Here is a 20,192-nt window from a genome sequence, read left to right as displayed (position 1 = left end):
ATAGATAGAAAGATAGATAGATAGATAGATAGATAGATAGATAGATAGATAGATAGATAGATAGATAGATAGATAGATAGATAGATAGATAGATAGATAGATAGATAGATAGACAGACAGACAGACAGACAGACAGACAGACAGACAGACCAATAGATAGATAGATAGATAGATAGATAGATAGATAGATAGATAGATAGATAGATAGATAGATAGATAGATAGATAGATAGATAGATAGATAGATAGATAGATAGATAGATAGATAGATAGATAGACAGACAGACAGACAGATAGATAGATAGATAGATAGATAGATAGATAGATAGATAGATAGATAGATAGATAGATAGATAGATAGATAGATAGATAGATAGATAGATAGATAGATAGATAGATAGATAGATAGATAGATAGATAGATAGATAGATAGATAGATAGATAGATAGATAGATAGATAGATAGATAGATAGATAGATAGATAGATAGATAGATAGATAGATAGATAGATAGATAGATAGATAGTCGCCGAAGTTAGCTAGGAAATGCTTCGTATTCAAAATGATTTTGGCGCATCTAGGCAGAGGGGACCTTTCTGAATTATGCAAATATCCCACTGGTTTTAATGCTGCAATGAACACAATGAAACCAAGGTGCACTGTACAACTAACGCAAGAGAGCGGTGTTTTTCGCAGTATGTTCACTGGGAGCTTCAAAAGAAAGGAAGCCAAACACAAATGCTCAGTAGAGCGGAGACGAAGTGGAAAATGTGTATTTTCGTACAATGTAATTATGACAATACAGATGTGGCCGTTTCGTTTAAAAATGAGCTGCATCATGTTTAATGAGAACATAGTTTAACAATCAGTAGTTTTCATGCAGCTCAGAGCTCTAGCGTACAAAACGTCAGCCAACGAGGAAGTGTTGAGGTGTTTACAAGCGACGCTGCATAGCGTAACTGTAAAGGAGGCGTAGCTTATTCTCTTTGGCAGTGGTCCCAGTTGACGCAGTTTCCGTTGCCGTTCCTGAAGTATCCTTCTCCACAGTAGCAGCCGCTCGTACAGTGATTGCACTCGCCGCCTGAAATGGGGTCCTCGCAGCTGAGCTCGCGGCAGTCGTTGCCCGAGCAGTCCTGCCACACCTCCCAACCAGGACAGGCCTTCGGATTAACCGTGGTTTCTCGGTCCTCTGCGGAGAGAGAGAAAAGACAGTGTGTATTCATGGATTCATTGTCATTGTAAAAATTGTACAGTGGTAAGGGCCAAGAAAAACGCTGCTCTAGGCAGCTTGAGCAGCTCTTGGCCCTCGTTTTCTACGGTGGTAGCAGGGTGGTGAAGGTAGCAAAAGTAACGTGCTTGAGTTAACATACAGGCTTACGTCAGCAATGAATAACAATTACGCTATAGAATTAAAACGAACAAGAAAAAATAAAACATAATGTACAGCACTTAAGTATAGGTGCGCGTCAAGAAACTATCACTTTCGGACAATGCAAACTGATTACATGATTAAGCACACTCTTCACAAAGGCAGTGGTAACTTTTAGCAAGAACAATAAATAAATAAATAGGCTGAGAGGGTGACTGAATAAACGAAGCTCGTTGACACGGCGTAATATTTGATGTATTAAAACCAGCAATTTCAAGTGCATTAAGCAATATTGGTAATCAGTTTTTTAACATTTTCATGCCATAATGTATCCTAAAAACATGTTGGATGAGTGGGTGGAATGACGGTAAAGTGATTATATTTAAAGTTTGTAGCACTTTCGGGGCTCTGGCTGCCGTATGATGTCATCGCGTGGCGCTACACAAATGAAATGTATGGTAAAGCAAGGCCGTAGCCAAAAAGTAGCGCACTGCCCCCCCCCCCCCCCCACCGGAAAAAAATTTTTGCTACGCGTGATTGCTTACCACTTATGTGCATGATGAAATGATGTATCCTAGGTATACACGTTGGAGGTGATGCATAAGTGACACGAAATTCACTATTTCCGGATGTCATTAAAACTTCTCATCAATATTTGTTTTATTGGTGCTATAGAGTGTTGAAAATTCTAGAAGCGCGTCACCATTACTGTATGGACATTTAATTACGTTTTCAGCATATTCGGAACATCACGAGAGAGGGGGATTGAAAAGTTCGATTCCCTCTGAAAATGGTGACTGTAGTGTAGTTTATGATCACGATATCGAGTCACCTCCAGCGTGTAACTGTATATAAACAGCTCGGCCATGAACTGACTGGGAAGATTAAACGGATCGTTGCCGAGACCCGCGGGGAACTTTTCCTAAATGGGTGCATAAGCAAAGAGACGATGGAATCACTCATACTGCTAAGTTCTGTTGCAGGGAGGTGCACACACCAAATAACACCAGTCGTTAAATAGTTTCGGATATTGGCACGGCTATTGAACATCTTTCAGGCTGCGTTAACCTTCTTACCAAAGGAATTCCCACCTCCTTTTCCTCGTATCTCCGATACACTAGGCAATTTTTCAGAGAAACTGTTGATCTTTACGTCTCCAACAAAGCGCTATTAGTTACTCCAGGCTTAGCTTCTCTCTACACTAATATACCGCATTATAACGACATTCAGTCCGTAGTACGTGCATATGACGAATCTTCAATAGACAAGCCTATTGACAGCTAAACTCTGGCATCCCTTTTAAAACTAATTCTGCAACTAAATAACCTCGAATTTAATCAAACCCACCATGTACAGACGAGTGGTACCTTGATGGGCACCAAGATAGAACCGAATTACGACAATATATTTATGGGCACGCTGGAAGACAGCTTTCTTGCCACATGTGCCCTAATACCGTTTTACTATTAGCGCTTTATTGACAATATTGTGTAGTATGGAGTCACGGGGAACTGAACTTTTGTGTTTTTAGGTAAGATTTAACGATTTTTAACCATCAATATCCTTCTCGCTCGTCTACTCAGCCTCAAACAAACTTTCCGGACGTCAGAGTATGCATATCAGGTGATAGACCGACGAAAAAGATTTACTGAAAACCAACTGACAGACACCGCTACGTTCACTTTGAAAATAGCCATGGACGGCACCTACTGTATACCCAGGCGCTCCGTTTGTAAAGATTGTGCTCCGCTCAATATGACTTCGGAGATATTTGTGACAAACACAAGGATGCGCAAATAAAACCAAAGTACCCGTCTCGGATAGCTGACGATGTCATTAAACGTGCAAGTGCAATGGACAGGAGTGAGCTCTTTTTCTCCAACAAGCCTGCTAAAGAGTGTCCATCTAGAAACCTAATATGAACGCATTCTGCATCAGCAGCAAACGTTAACCACATCCTACATAGGCGCCACAACATTCTCATGCAGAGCGACCGTCTCAAAAACAAATTTTTGGAATAGCCACGTGTAGTCGGTCGATAAACTTGCACAATATGCTGACTTCCACTGCACTAACTCTCCTGCCAATTTAGGTTGCCAACCATGTGGAAAACCACGTTGCAAGGTGTACGTGCCCATAATCACCTGTATTTCAGCCCAGACTTCAGGGTCAAATTTCAGCATTTAAATTAAATGGGACTATGATAGCGATACAAGTAACCGTGTGTACCTACTTGAGTGCTCAGCCTGTAAGCTTCAGCACACAGACTAGACAGCGACACCATTAAAACTGGGGTTTAATGATCACAATGCACATGTCATAACATTTCCTAACCTACCCATATCTAAGCACCTGAATACGACCGGTCACTCTCTCGATGACCTAACAGCAACCATATTAGAATCTGGTTTTCAATCTCCCCACTAACTAGAAGCACGCGAATTTTTATTACTTTATTTATTTCTTTATTTAGAAATACCCTGCTTTGCCCAAAGGCGTGTAAGCGGGGGGGTTACAGCTTTGAAAAAACAAGTATTCGTTATGACAGCACACTTGGTCACAAGACAATTGATTCCACTCTTGTACAGTACGAACAAAAAGAGAATTAGCATAAAGGTTCGTTCTAGTCCGGTATTCTTGAATCTTAAGGTCATGATCAGACCTTCTAGACAGATAATGCGGTGGTTTAAGTTAAGTGTCTTTATTGATGCCAATCTTCTTATGGTATATCTGAAATAACAATTTCAAACGCAGTTTTCTTCTGCGAGAGGAGAGCGCTTCCCATCCCAGCTCGTATTTCATTTCAGTACAGCTGTCACCTCGCTTCTACCGACTGAGAACGAACCTTGCCGCTCTGTTCTGTATTTTCTCGATCAGATCAATCAAGGACTTTTGGCGCGGATCCCACACACAACATGCATATTCCAAAATTGGGCGGGCAAATGAAATATACGCAGTACTTTTTAGGACAGCAGGGGAGGATCTCAGTTTTCGTTGAATGAAATTTAGGGCTCTGGCAGCTTTTGCAACTACAGCATGCACATGCGCATTCCATGAACAGTCGCTCGTAAGTGTTATACCCAAGTATTTATACATTGATTGCTGATCAATGACGTCACCGTTCAAAAAGTAACGCGCTTCATCTTTTTTTTAGTAAAAGACACGTGCACACATTTTTTCACATTAAGTTGCATTTTCCACTTATCACACCATTGCACAATTCGGTTAAGGTCAGCCTGCAATTCAATGCGATCCTGTTCATTTTTTATTTTTCTGTACACAACTGAGTCGTCAGCAAATAAACGTATTCGAGAAGTAATGCCATCAGGAATATCATTAATGTAAACTAAAAACAGTAGCGGCACTAAAACGGACCCTTGAGGGACACCCGATGTTACTTCCACCGTAGAAGAAGTACTACCATTGAGAAAGACACATTGTCGACGCTGTGATAGATAACAGGCTATCCAATTCAGTACTTTCTTATCAATATTTGCCCTTTCGAGTTTGCGAAGAAGCAAGGGATGGCACACGGTGTCAAACGCCTTTATGAAATCTAAGAAAACACAGTCTGTTTGACCGTTGTCATCAACCTCGGACAATTTATGGTAGAACTCAATGAGCTGTGTTGTGCAAGAGAAGCCTCTGCGGAAACCATGTTGATCATCAACTAATAATTTATGTTGAATTAAGTGTTTCATTATGTTTTTATAGAATCGTTCCTCATATACAGATTTAAGGCATTTTCATGTGGCATTAATCGAAGTGCAAGAAGTTTGACGTTCCTGGGCACAAGTTAAGCTATGGGAGGACGATGTCACGCACAAGGCTCAATTCTGTTTGATTGATTGATTGATTGATTGATTGATTGATATGTGGGGTTTAACGTCTGAAAACTACCATTAGATTGTGAGAGACGCCTTAGTTGAGGGCTCCAGAAATTTTAACTACCTGGGGCTCTTTAACGTGCACCCAAATATCTGAGCACACGGGCGTACAGCTTTTTCGCCTCCATCGAAAATGCAGCCGCCGCAGCCGGGATTCAATCCCGTGACCGGCCAAGGCTCAATTCTATATCACATGTTTGCTGCGTTCATCAGCTATCAGCCTGTCACCTACGTTTTTAATATATATCATTCTCATCAGTGCCACGTATCCCAGTCTCACTTAGGTGTTGGTTTTATTCAATGTTTCATTATCACCATTGCCACCCAATTAAGTTATGTTTTCTTTATATTGCTGTTCTCCTTGTCTTACACCTGTTTCTTGTTAGCTCATTGAGTTGCTTTAACACATTGATGTTAAACGTCTTTGCTGTACATAATCACTCATCTTATTACGTTGTTCTTTCCGTGACTGTGAAAAAATACCCTTTATTGCTGCGCTGACTTCGCCGTACATTATCATTTTGTGATATAGTCCCGTTAATATCACATCGTGCGGTTGCTCGTGTTGATTTGTGTGCCACGTTGATATAAGTGCTATATTAGATAATAAATAGACACGTGATGGGGGCCCCCAGTGAATATAAGCAGTAAATTTCATGTCTGCCTTGTATTCCCTAACGATGGCCATACACGAGCCGAAACGTAGAAAGTTTTCGTACATTTGTCCGTTCAAGCCAATTTTTATTACTGAATACACAAGAGACACTGCCCGTAAAAAGTTATCTTTTTCATACACTTTTGCGCCTTAACATTCAAATTACTTCAGATATTCTCCCCTATGCTCTCCTTGGCACAATTGTCTCAGTTCTTACTAAAATTGTTTCCGAGAAAGAAAACGAGCCTCTAAACATACACTTCTTTCCTTAATTAATAGCCATGGTCTTGTTCTGGCAGACTTAGTGTCTTCAGGTGGTATGCCAGGGATCGTTGATCAGCTGCCAGCTCGTAATAAGATGTAATAGGGACTGTAATTTTCACATTCTGTTTTACTATTTTTGTAAATCGGCACTACTTTTGCTACTTTCCAGTCAGAGGGAAGCATACCAGACAACAAAGACTGCCTGGAGATGTGAAACAGAGTGATCCTTGAAATAGAAACGGTATTTTTAATATCTTGGCATTTATTTCGTCATTGCATATGTTTCAGCGCTATTTAGACGAAGACCATAGGAGACACACAGAACATGGACGAGTGTCTCCAATGGTCTTCGTCTAAATTGCGCTGAAGCATATCTAATTATGTACCAACTTGCCCAGGTCAAAGTGTTAGTCCATCAACTCCGCATGATGAAGATATTTTCAGATTGTTTATTTGTGAAGCAATGCCCTTGATCGTAATGTCATTTGGTGCCATGTAGCTTTAATCGAAATCTGGTACAAAGGGTACTGTTTGATATCTTTATTTGGGAATACCGACGTGAAAAAAATTGAAAATTGTAGGACACTTTCTCTCAGAAAGAGCGACTGCATTATCCTTGTGCAAGACAATTTGGCAATTTGGCAAGGCAATGGGCCTTTTCCGGCTAAGTAGTCTGTGCATGCGCGCCGGCCTCGAGGAGGCACGCGCACTGCACGCGCCATAATTTTTGGGGCGTGTGGACCAAGTGGACCAAGTGACATACGTGTGGACCAAGTGACATCTGGTGCCGCAAGCATGCAAGTGTTTTTCCCAAAGAGAGGTGTGAACGCGGGCCTCAGAGAGTGCCAGCCGGCATGCGGAGGGCAATTTCGGAGTCCAAGAGCCACCAGTTTTGATTTCGGTTATCTCCACTTGGGGTCTGTTCGTACTAGGGAAAGGCCCATTCGTGTCCATCGGTTACGCCACCGATGGCGGCGGAGGTGGCTATGCCGCCCTACAGGCACGAAAGAACTGCTCTCTAAAACAAATACAGGACGGTTGGCGTCAACTATACTAACTGGTTTTAATGTGCTAGTATTAGTCTTGTTCAGTGCGCAACAAGAAAAATAAAACTCAACTAACCCAACTATTCCCTCGCTCAAGTAAGTTTTTGTGGTTTGACTCAGAGCAAGTTTGGTGGTATTCGTTGAACGCAATCCGTGCACCTTTGGATCTTTTCATTGTGTCTATCAAATACAGTCCGGAGTCATGTAAGGAAACTACGAAATAGACGTGGCAGTAAACACATAGGCCGGATGGAGGGGAGGGGGAAAGTTGTAGCACCTTTTAGAGGTCCTTTCTAACCTGTGTGAGCCAAGGCCCCCACTGCCTCCCCCCTCCCGGTTCCGGAGCCCCTGCTTCCGTACGTGCGTCCGTGAATCTGTCCGTCCATTCTGTCTGTCATTTATACATGTCGGGGATTTCAGTGTAGGCATTGTGGACGTTAAGAACTACCTTCCCTTGAACATCAACATTCACTTTATGGATCTGCAGTAATCTTTTACGTCGAAACCGACTATATAGACCTTGAAAAAGCAATCACGTAAGCGCGTTAAAGATATGTTCCAGCCTGATACAGTTATTTCTAACTGACTTGAACCTTTCTCGGATTTTAGGAAGTGCGGACGCAACGAGGAAGAGAAAGAATTCCGCAGCAGCACCTGTGCAGAGACCACTTGCCTGAAGCCTATTATAGAGTCAGCATGGACTTTTGACTGCCACTTATCGTGAGTGTGCCGCAAGGGCTTCTTTTGGAATAGCCAGGATGTTTGCGTAACCAGGAACGAGTGCCCAGGGGCTTCACAGAACGAACATTGGCTCATCGTCTAAACACTGGCCTGTGGATGGACACTTATGTGCTTAAATATTCTTCATTCTGAATGTTCTCCTATTTCTTCTGATGATGATGATGAAAAACATTTCTTATAAAAGAGAGAGGTACGGGGCCAAAGCATGACCCCGCTACATGGTCGGCGTCCTTAGTCCGGGACACCGCATGACGAGGCCCCTACTCGCGCCCGTCTCACCAGAGCCCGTTGAGACTCTAGTGATGAGCAGTTGAGGAGAGCAGTCTCCCATGCCTCTCGGGAAGGGGTAGGGGAAGGGGGTAGGTGGGGATTTTTCGGACATGCCCACACCATGTGGAAGATATCACACGTCTCCCCACAGTGTGGGCACCGCCCATCTGTGTTCACATCGAAATGTTTTAGGATTGCAGGACAGAGTAGAGTACCTGTCTGCAGGCGCCTTAGAGTTCACTCTTCCGCCTTACTCAGCCCCCTTGTAGGAGCCAGGTAAAGGCGGTGAGTGTCGCGATAATAGGTCAGAATTTCTTTGAACCGCAGCAGCGGTGTATTGGCCTCCGAGTCATAAGAGCCAAGGTGAGGAGCCCGGTGGGTAAGCGCTCGGGCGGCCGCGTCAGCGGCCTCATTACCTCGTAAGCCCTGATGGCCAGGAGCCCATACGATGCGTTTCGGGGCTGGATCAGCGAGAGCCCGTTTTAGAATTTGGCTGGCTAGGGGGGGATATCTCTCCTACCAAGTAAGGAGCACATGCTTTCCGGGAGTCCATGAAGATAACTTTCGAGTCTGGGTCCGCAGCAGCAAGCGCTATCGCGACTTCCTCAGCGCGCTCTGGATTTTGTGCTCGGAACGAGAGCCCATTGACATGTTTTTCCCGGTGAACTACACAGGCCGTGTAAAATCCCGTGGGCGAAGGCCCTGCTGTATCTACGTAGAATACACCAGGTCGGGAGCCGTGTTGCCTCTCAAGCGTCCGAGCCCGCGCCTGTCTTCTGCTTTCGTGCGTGTGCTTATCCATGTTACTGGGGAGTGTAGAGACCGAGAGCATATGCCGCCACAGTTCCGGAATACGCTCCGCCTCCTCTGCAGTACAAGTGTGCTGTATATGTAAGCGGTTCAGCAGGTGGCGCCCGGGAGCCGTCTGCATGAACCGCGTATATTGATTCATAAGGTGGGCCTCCCGCAACTCCTGGTAGGAGTTGAGCACACCTAACGCCCTCAGTTTGGCGTTGGAAGTGGCCACCGGGAGATACAAAGCTCGTTTAGTAGCCTTACGAATGATGGCATCTATTCTTTCGTCTTCTTGCTTGTTAGTGCGAAGGTATGGGATGGCGTAGAGGATCCGGCTAGTCACGAAGACATGGGCGAGCCGAAGCGCGTCCCTGCCCCGCAGACCACCCCGCTTGTTGGAAACGCGGTGGATCATGCGCCCTACCTGTTCGCCTATTCTCTTGAGTTTCGCTATAGTGGAGTCCGGTCTGAGTCTGTGGTGAATGAACAGGCCCAGAATCCGGAGCTTCTCCACCTCTCTGATGGGAACCCCAGAAAGGGAGATGTGTATGGCTGACTTATCTCTTGGTTTCGCTCTAACGTGCAGAAGCTCTGATTTGTTTGGAGCACATTGGAGTCCACAATCGTTGGTATACGCCTCGACTATGGATTCGGCCTGCTGAAGGCGTTCCTGCATTTCACCAAGGCTCCCTTCAGTGGTCCAGATTGTAATATCATCGGCATATACTGCGTGATGTGTGCCTTCCACCCTGGCCAATTCGCTTGGAAGGCGCATCATAGCAATGTAGAAAAGGAGCGGTGATAACACTGCTCCCTGAGGGGTGCCCCGTGTTCTCATAATGTACGGGCCATATTCCTAGTCCTCGATCCGAAGAAGTGCTTGGCGTTTAGAGAGAAAATCTTTGACATATGCAAAGGCCTTAGCCCCGCAATCGGTGGAACTCAAGTTAGCCAGGATGCTGCTGTGTTTAAAATTGTCGAAAGCCCCCTTCAGATCAAGGGCGAGGATGGCTTTATCCTTGTGTTGCATAGTTATGGGCTGTATGACTGTTCTGTGGAGCTGGAGAAGGACGTCCTGTGCAGACATGTGTGGGCGGAACCCAAACATGGTGTCTGCAAAGAAGCCCTTGCCCTCAAGGTATGGGGAGAGGCGATCCCATACCATCGTCTTCATAAGCTTGCCCGCGCACGAAGTCAGTGATATGGGCCTCAGATTTTCCGTATTCATGGCCTTGCCTGCTTTGAGGATAAAAGTCACAAGTGACATTTTCCATTCGGAAGGGAGCGCACGGCCGTCCCAGATCTCGTTCATGTATTCCAATAAATGGAGGTAGGCTGTTTCAGGGAGGTTCGCCAACAGCTTTACTGTTATGCGGTCCAGCCCCGGAGCCGTACCTCTGCGCATTTTAGCTAAAGCCGCTTTAAGGTCATGCAACTCAAAACGGGCATCGAGTTGGTGATTAGGCTTACCAGAGTACGTGTACGCCGGCCCAGGCGGGTCCTCCGTACGACAGAGATACCTATCGCACAGAGCATCCGCAAGCTTTGCCGGAGTGCCTTGGTACCCCTGCAGAGCTCGCCGGAGCTGCTTCTGCGCCTCCCCTCTCGTTTGAGAGGGGTCTATGAGACTGCGAAAGAGACGCCATGTCCCCTTCGAGCTCATCTGACGAGCTGCGGCGTCGCAGCGGGCTATCCAATTTGAATCTGAGAGTTGGGCAGCATACGCTGCAGCCTGTTCCGTGAGTTGGGCTATGCGGATACGTAATTTGCGATTAGTCTTCTGCTTTTTCCAACGTTTTGTTAAGCTTCGGCGCGCCTCCCAAAAGTGTAGGAGATGAGTGTCAACTGCGGGGATTTCTTCGTTGGTTTGGAGGGTGGTAACAAGTCTTTTCTGAATGTTGTTTACGTGTTGAGCCCATTCTGCATAGCCTCCAGAAAATAGTACGGGAGGGATAGTCTGATTGCGAAATTGGGTCCAATCGGTCAACTTGGCTTGACCGCATTTTTTATGAGCTGACTTTTCCAGGAGTGTGACCCGGAGAAGGCAGTGATCACTGCCTAGAGAATCACCCAAATTCTCCCAGGTGGCATCCTTAGCATTTCTTACGAGAGAAAGGTCCGGACACGTGTCACGGGTTACCGAGTTCCCCACTCGAGTGGGGTACCCCGGATCCGTGAGCAGCGTGAGGCAAAGGCTGGAGATAAGCTCCGCCAGCTTACGTCCTCTGGTCTTCTCGTAGTGATAGCCCCAGTGAAGGCTGGGAGCATTGAAGTCTCCCACGATCACTAAGGGGTCCTTGTCTGCCAACTTGATCGCCCGGAGGAAGATTTCGCTAAAAGTTACGCGTAACTTATGCGGGGGGTTGTATATATTTAGGATGTGTATTGACTGGTCGCGACGTCTGAGAGGCAGTACTCTGACCTTTGTGTATTCTTGTTCAGTACTTAAGTTTAAATCGACCTGAATCGCGGTATACGCTTGTTCACCAGGATGCATGACGAGGGCCCCCCCTTGAAAGTGCTATAGCCAGAGAATTTAACGTCCAAACCGGGCTCCTGCAAAGCAAGCAAGGCGGGCATGTTTCCGAGGGACTGCAAGTAGAGCTGGAGGTGCGACTGTTTTTTCCAGGCTCTAAAACCCCTGCAGTTCCATTGTATAATCTCAAATTTTTGTAGATATTTAGCTTGTTTGTTAGATCGGCTAGCCATCTTTTAGTATTTATTTACGGTGCAGAGGACCGGTCCGGACCTGGAGCCGGCCCCGGAAAGCCTTCTTCTGCTGCCTGACGGGAGGCCGGCTTGCGTTTAACCTGCGGGGAGTCGCTATGAGTGGTGTTTTTAATTTGGGCGATAACCCAGGGCTGCACGGCTTTAAGGACTGAGTTAGAGACCTGCGCCACAATTTCGGGAAGTGCTTGCGTTAAGGCTGCCGTGAAAATGTCCTAAAAGGACTCGCGGACCGCCGACATGATTTGAGTGGGGAGGGCTGCCACGCTCGCCTCTAATTGCTCGGTTTTACGCTCTAGGGATTCGATGCGACCGATGGATTCGGTAATGGAAGCTGGTCCAACTACCGTATCCGCGTCCTGCCGCAAGACGCTAGTGAGGCGGGATGTGACGGAAGAGCCGTCATCCCCGTCCTCTGCCTCGGCTTCCTGCATTGGCTCGGATGACCCGACCTGCTTGGCTTCTAATTCTTGAATTTCGCATTTCTTCTGAAGCTTCTCGTATCTATTCTAGATGGCGTCTGAAACAAACAAACAAAAAAACGCCAGGCCTGCGGGGTAGGCGCAGCACAGTAACAGTGAAAGCTAGAAAAGCGACCTTTCAGAGCCTTTTCAAAACACTCATTGGGTAACTACTGCAAGCAAACTTGCTTCGTACCCACTAGGGCATCTATAATAAACTTTTGGGTAGTAGGCCGGCATTTGCTATGCTATTTTTCGTGATTGTTCTGAGAAGCGTGGTATGCGCTAAACACGCACTTGCCAGGAATTTTGTGCCAATTGTTCGTGCAGTGGCTGACGACGATGAGGAATTATTACTTAAGTGCATATGCGCCACATTTGACAGGGAAACAAGAACAAGCTTTTGTAATGGGCTGGAGCATTGGACGGCCCCCTCGTTACGCTATTCGCATTGTGCCACGACTGGTTGTTCGTGCGCTGTTGTAAAACGCTTTATAAGTCGCATTAACGCGATTGCTTTTTCGACATCAAGCCTGCCTAAGGCAAGTTTGACAGTAAGCCACAAGCACCGGCGTAACTCACTGGTAGAATATTGGCCTGGCACCCAGCGGACCCGGTTTCAAGCCAGACTGTGTCATTAATGCAAAGTTTTTTTTTTATTTCACGCGATGTGGTTACGGACTCCGGCAGCAGCGGCGGACAACATGCAACAGCGCGTGACCTGAAAAGTGGTCTCATAACTCCTTTCGCTGTAAAAAAAGTCGCAGCTTTGCCGCAAAGGTGCATGAAGCAATGAACGTGATAGCAACGAAGTACAAAGTCATACGCAGAATGGCAAGCACATCGAAATGTGCCCCACGTTTCTTATGCACAAATAACACACGAAACGTTTTTACAGGTACAGATGAATGCAAATAAGCGTCCCGGTTGTTACGTCGCTGTGTTTGAAAAGCACGCTCTATTCGCAAACGGAGACTGCGCGACGATTGCAGTGACTTTTGTGCACCCGGTAGCTACAGCAGAATAATTCCGGTGGAAGCTTAAGGACAGCCAAGAAATAAGATGCTCCCAACCGCGAGATAAGGGCGCACGAATGTGCGTTCAGGGGCTTTAAGACCTCCCACCCACTCCTCTCCGCGAGGCAAAATATGTGGGGGAGATGAGGGCACGCGCTGCTGCGCGCTCAATGCGCCATCTTGTTGTTAATGCTGAAAACACAATAGTTCTCCTCCACGATGCCCATCACCAGCGGTAGGCGGTAGATATAAATAGCTTCCCATTTGCATGTTGAAGGACGTGCTCCGTTGTGGCTCGGTGGTTAACGCCTCTCACTCACGACGTAGAGGTTCCGAGTTTGATTCCGCGTGCCGGAGTATTTATCTAGACTTTTTTTTCTTTCTTGAGTTTTCATAAATATATATTCATATCGAAAAGTTAATTCGAGCACGAAAACTTGACACGATCACTCACACACGCAAACACCCATGCATCAAACACACAAAGCGCCCACTTCCAACTGATTTATTCATAGCTCGAAGGCTTGAACATATACAGGACACATTGTGCGCGCACACACCATATAAGGCCAACAGCATACATTATAAAACATACAGTGCGTGTGTGAGTGATCGTATCAAGTTTTCGCGCTCGAATTAACTTTTCGAAATGCTCTACGAACTAGCCCAACAACAAGTTATTTTATATATACATATACGGTGAATGATGTCGACACCGACGCCGGTGGCAAAATCCCGTCGAGAGTGTCGACCAACCAACCATCGTACTCGCACTGTAGACTGCAATAGCTTCAATTTTCTTTCACGTTCCTCGTAGTGGGTCAGGGGTAACGATACTCTACCGCTTTCGTGACGGTCGAAGGTTTGATCTTGGCCGTCGTGATCGCATTTAGGAGGACGCGAAACGGTCAAAAAGTAAAACATGAAACTACGCTTAAAATTCACTAGGGGAGACTCTGATGCTGCGGTCGCTCAGTGACCGCAGCATCAGAGGTCACTCTGATGAATTACAGGTATGATATAGATTTGTCTAGTTTTTAAAGTTGCGGGCGGTGAACCGTTCTTGTGGCATTGTTTATAGCTGTGTTTTTATTTAGTTTTGAATCAAGAAACAAACCGTTTTGAGCTTCATGAGCTGATTTGAGATGGTGACCCTAAAAAGTGGAGGTGATGAAGCCCAACAGCCGAACATGTGGCGATTGTTGTTTCCTGGCCAAGCAGCTTCGAGCCACGCGAAGCCTGAAGGAACGTAAAGTACGAAAACCAGGCAAATCCATGAACTACCCATAATTTTAATGCTCACTGAAGCGCCATGCGTTGCAGCTTCAATAGACACTAGTGCCAGAGTTGCCTCTAGTGTATGATGTTACGGGGAAATAACTTTACTTTATAAAACGAGGAATAAACTCGGTGGTGGACAAGATGGCGCCCAGTTGGCTCACAGATCTGACAACATCGTCCTCCTCTTTGTCTTCTTCGTCGTTCTCATCCTACCGTTACATGATTTCCCCGGCGGCTGGAGCACCGACCCGGTGCGAATCAGGAGGCACTGGAGTAATACGGTTTGAGTCGCGTAACATGCACTACGTCAGTGTGAGGGTGAATGATGGCGGGGTCCGTAGGGGTGATTTCGTATGTGACGTCAGTTACTTGGCGTAAGATACGGTAGGGACCTGAATAGCGTGGGAGTAACTTCTCCGAAAGTCCAACGCGGCGTGAGGGGAACCATAACAGAACGAGATCTCCGGGTGTGAAGTGGACGTCACGATGGCGGGCGTCGTATACGCTCTTCTGATTGTCCTGAGAGTCCAGTAAGCGTCGTCGAGCAACTTGGCGTGCCGCTTGGGCCTTCATTATTGCATCACGAGCGTACTGAGACTTGTCATTTAGTCCGGCCGGCAGGAGGGTGTCGAAAGGTAGCGCAGGGTCACGGCCGAACAACAGAAAAAAAGGAGAGAACCCAGCGGTGTCGTGTCTGGAAGAATTGTACGCGAATGTTACAAACGGTAACGTAGTGTCCCAGTCGCGGTGATCGGTGGAGACATACATGGAGAGCATGTCGGTGAGAGTGCGATTGAGGCGCTCCGTTAGACCATTTGTTTGTGGATGGTAAGCAGTCGAGAGCTTGTGTTTAGTGGCGCAGGAGCGGAGGAGGTCATCAACCACTTTGGAAAGGAAGTAGCTGCCTCGGTCGGTAAGGAGTTGTCGAGGGGCGCCATGATGTAAGATGACGTCCTCCAAAAGGAAATCGGCCACGTCAGTTGCACAGCTGGTTGGAAGGGCCCGTGTGATCGCGTATCGGGTAGCATAATCGGTTGCTACTGCAATCCACCGATTACCCGCAGCTGACGTAGGAAAAGGGCCAAGCAGGTCCACGCCAACACGGTAGAATGGGTCTCGTGGGATGTGCAGTGGCTGAAGACGTCCGGCCGGAGGGACATTTGGTTTTTTCCGTCGTTGACAAGGGTCGCAGGCTGCAATATAACGGCAGACGTCGCGGTACATGCCAGGCCAGAAGAAGCGCCGGCGAACTCTGTCGTAGGTCCGTGACACGTCGAGGTGACCCGCTGTAGGTGCATCATGAAGCTGGGCGAGAACAGTGTGACGCAATTGAATGGGAACGACGAGTAGTCTTTCGGGGCCGTCAGGACGCATATTGCAACGGTACAATACACCATCATGTATTTCAAACATTCGAAGGGAAGGGTCGGGCCTCACCGATGTGAGCCTTCGGATAATACCGTCCAAGAAAGTATCTCGTCGCTGCTCGATTCCAATGTCATGAAACGCGGATAGAGAGAAAACGTCGACAGGAAGGGTGGTTTTAGAGGAGTCGCCGTCTGGAGGGTCGACAGGATACCGGGACAAGCAGTCCGCATCTTGATGCAGGCGGCCGGTTTTATACAGGACTGAGTAATCAAATTCTTGAAGGCGCAGCGCCCAACGGCCAAGACGGCCTGAAGGGTCTTTAAGGGACGAAAGCCAGCACAAGGCGTGGTGATCTGTGATTACTGTGAATGGCCGGCCGTACAAATAGGGACGAAATTTACCGACTGCCCAAACAAGTGCCAAACATTCCCGTTCAGTTATTGAATATTTTCTTTCAGCAGGCGAAAGAAGGCGGCTGGCATAAGCAACAACACGGTCTCGTCCTTGTTGTTTCTGGGCGAGGACTGCACCGATGCCATAGCCACTTGCGTCTGTACGAACTTCTGTTGGAGATGAGATATCAAAGTGGGCGAGGATAGGCGGAGACGTAAGCAGACGTAAGCAGACGTAAGGAGACGTAAGCAGATATTTGGGAAACTCTATGACCAGTTTCCCTTGTGACAAGCAGGTTTAGCCTTTTTTTTTTCTTGAGTTGCTTATAAAATTTCACAGTGTTTGTAACTTTTTTTTTTGGTGTCAGTTCCTAGCAAATGCAGTTCTTTCAGTGGGAATCACGTTCCCGAATAGCGTGTTTCTCGACGACTCTGTGTAACTGAGTATCGAAATCAAGCTGGGGGAACAGGCAAGTGACGCCCATCATGGTAACGCCCATCATGCACTGGCATACGTGCGTTTTGCGGATAAACATCTGCTTTCTTTCGCTGTGAAGAACAAACAAAGTGATTTTGGGAATTCCTTTTTGTCGATAAGTGCCATTTTTATTATAAATTTCAATATGTTCAACAGTGGTGAAATTCATCAAATTACTCCCTTTTCTAGGCTTCTTGGATAATGTCGTTCTGCTTATCTTGTGCTTTATGGTGATGATTATAGTTATCTAGATAGAAATTCACTACTCTGGAGGCAATACACGTTTACATCTCGGATGCTATACAATTTTTCGTTATACCCAGCTGGTAATGCGGCAACCCTGTTGCCTTCACGGCAGCTGTCAGCCATGCCTATCAGACCCGGACTGGTGCAGAAATTATTTTTTTCTTTACTTTGTTGTTTCCGGTGATGTTCAGCATTCAGTGGCACTTAGGAACCTGCCAGTAACAGATGTAACTGCGTGGGAAGATATAGCATCCTGCATTTAGGGCAGCTCGCGTACACGTGTGGAACTTTTTGTGGCACTTTTTGGAGAATCGGCTTGTCGTTCATCCGTTGATCTCCAGTGGCAGTCGATACAGGCCTCAAAGAAGGCGGTGGATGGACGACGAGCCGTTCACCTAAAGGAATCTAGACTGAAAGGAATGATTGTTAAAAAATGCGCAAGTGAAGCTGACCCTATAGTACTTGAACTAGTACGCCTGGTGAGTTCAGGCATTTCCTACATAAGATATTCAATCATTAATTTTTGTTCAACAAAGCGACTTTTTGACAAGTAAATACAAATTCTAAACTGCAGTGCTCGTATTTTGGTCATTCATGTAGTTAGCTTTCGTTTCCCGCTTATTTCCCCACCTTCTGGTATCCACTCCGCGCTGCTAAATCACCGCATAGCGTTGCTCTAAACTGCCACCCCAGACAACGAAACGGTGAAGCAATGTGTGGTTTATATTCATTAATTATTAGACGACACTCTGAATTTATGCTGAAGTTAGATATATATACATTATTGCACTGTACCGAAATTAACAGACATTGACTACCGAATTACTCCTCACAATAGCAGCTGGCATAACGTCAACTCAGAAACACGCTTGCCTGCCGTAGTGGTCTACTGTTCATGGTGCTTGGCCGCTGATCTGAAGCTGTGGGATCGAATCTCTGCCCAGATCAATGCATTTCTATGGAGGCTGTAAGCTGGAGGCCCGTGCACTTATACGGTAAAAAACCCCAGGTGGCGCAAAATTTTTTAGCACTGCACAACCGCCTCACCCATATCCGTAAAGAATTCTTAGTGTTACCTTCCATGAGCATCCACTTCATTGTTCTGACCACCGCAAAATGCAGCCGAGAAATCAAGAAAGAAATTGAGTTCACGCTGTTTACAGGATATTCTTCCTTATGCTGAAGTGAACTAGATGTACTTCCCCTGAAGTAACGGATACGTGACCTTCTCATCGCACGTCACTACAAAAGCCTTCAATGACAAATCTCTCAAAAAGGCGAGAAGAATCACCCCATAGAAAATATTTCAAGTACATGCGATGAAAGATTATTGGAGTGGAACTCGTAATATTAAACTGTTAAAATGCAGTAAGACATATCTTTGTAGCGTTCAATCCCTGAGGTTTGGCGAGATAAATACAGCACTGCACCGACGAAAACAAAACTGTATTTACGTGAGGGTCACTGGAAAACGCAGATGACTTAGTGGAAAGTGTAAGCAGTGCTTTCGAACATGCAGTGCTGCTGAAGAGAAAAACAAACAAAAACAATCGAATCAGTCCATTGTCCACAACTGCGATTTTACTTCTTCATCGTGGCCTCCACATTGAAAGCCCAGTGAAACTCGCTATCTAGTAAATGCATCTCTGACCTACTTGTGAACAACGCAAGGTTACAGTGCAGCCACCCTGAATAAAGGAAGCTTATAATATTCAGTTTGATTCGTTTTCTCAAAGGGATTACAGTGGTGCAAAAAAGACGGGCGCACGTGTTCGAAAGCAAGAGTTATAAACAGTTGTCACTTACCTTTTGAAGCCTTGGGTGCGGCCAGGGTTATGGACACTATCGCGACCATCGCGAACAACACCGTCATCGTGAGATTGCTCATCGCTTCCTTGGTGGCGATAAACGCGCAAGCCGAACTCAATATGAGGAGCGGTGAAAAGACGCGTCGACAGTTGCTCCCCTTAGAAGAAGCTGTCTGCGAAAAACTGGCTCCCAACTTTTGCCGCGGTTTCTTCGATTAGACCCCTTGACCCATTTAAGGTCATGTAAGAGAGAAGACCGGCCCGATTGCGAAAAATCCGGACGTATTGCAGTTCTCTCCGTTACTTGTGAATTTCGGTTTCATATCCTGACCTCGCGTAGACAAAAAAACTTGTTTTGGGCATCTCGCAGCCCTCCCTTCCGCCATCATCCGACCGGTCTTCCCTAGCATCTGGGCGCCTCTTTGAGATGCAGCACGGAGCCAACTTTCGTTTGCTGCGTGCCACCCAGCAGGATAAACCTGCTTTCTTTGAGTGTCTGCGTAACGTCTCGAGCCGGAATAGGACGTGATGCTATGTGATCCATAGTCAGAGGCGTCCCAACACAAGCGAAGCGTGTTATGATACTTTGATAGCCGCGGTGTCACTGCACGCGAAAAACCTGGTGCTCGTGAACGTGAAGGAATGTGGCCCCACGTGCGTGTTTGTGTACGCCGTTTTCCTAGCTGATGCTCTTTTGATCGTGCGTCATTTCTGAAGTGACATTCCGCCTTTTTATCGAGGTTACTTGTGGTTACTCGTAGCCACATCTTATTGTTGCCTGGATGCACGACCATCGTTGTCGCCTCCATTAACTGAAGCACTGCGCTGCGGAGCGCGTTGATCACCACCTGTAGAAAGAGAAAAGTTACGGGGAACATTGCGCGGTGCGAAAAAAATAAAGAAGGTAGGTAGTAGGCAGACCCACAAAGTCCTCCTTTGGGCTAATCGTACAAGTTTAACATAATATTTCACGTCTGTGCGCACTTTCAATCGTTTAATTTTTTTTTTATTTCGTGGAGCAGCCTCAAGTTGCATCTCACTAAAGTTTTTACAGTTTATTGTTTCCGACCACCTGTTCTGGTTGTGTTGTCTTCTGTGCCTCCTTTAGTGTGCCCCGTGTTACGCCTATGCAGCGCAATCTTCCGCAGCCTGAGCAGATAAGGCACGCTTGCGGCAAGTGTCATTTGCCCACATTTTTCTGATGGGGCAACACCTTCTGGCTTATCCACGTTAAACCTTTAGTTAATGCTCTTGAGGGATTGCAAATGTTGCATTGCGTTTTGAAATAAATAAATATGACGACACGTGTACGTTATGTACTCACTTGCCACCCAATTTGCAAATTTCTAAATTATGCTGTGTAGCATATCGATCGAGAAAAGAGGATCGT

General features: G+C 46.3%; 1 protein-coding gene across 1 annotated transcript; it reads right to left on the bottom strand.

Moving 5' to 3' along the window:
• Positions 1-753: 753 nt before the first annotated feature.
• On the bottom strand, positions 754-19,007 carry LOC142766797 (ixochymostatin-like). Its single transcript, XM_075868018.1, has 2 exons — positions 18,801-19,007; positions 754-1,187 (listed from the first exon to the last, which is right to left on the bottom strand). The coding sequence occupies exons 1-2, from the start codon at positions 18,880-18,882 to the stop codon at positions 976-978; spliced, it is 294 nt and encodes a 97-aa protein (XP_075724133.1). The 5' UTR covers positions 18,883-19,007; the 3' UTR covers positions 754-975.
• Between the last annotated feature and the right edge of the window lie 1,185 nt (positions 19,008-20,192).

This window comes from Rhipicephalus microplus, chromosome 7, assembly GCF_043290135.1.
Source record: "Rhipicephalus microplus isolate Deutch F79 chromosome 7, USDA_Rmic, whole genome shotgun sequence".
Classification (NCBI taxonomy): Eukaryota; Metazoa; Arthropoda; class Arachnida; order Ixodida; family Ixodidae; genus Rhipicephalus; species Rhipicephalus microplus.
Note: the sequence above shows the minus strand (reverse complement) of the source record. Positions and strands in the feature narration are given on the sequence as shown.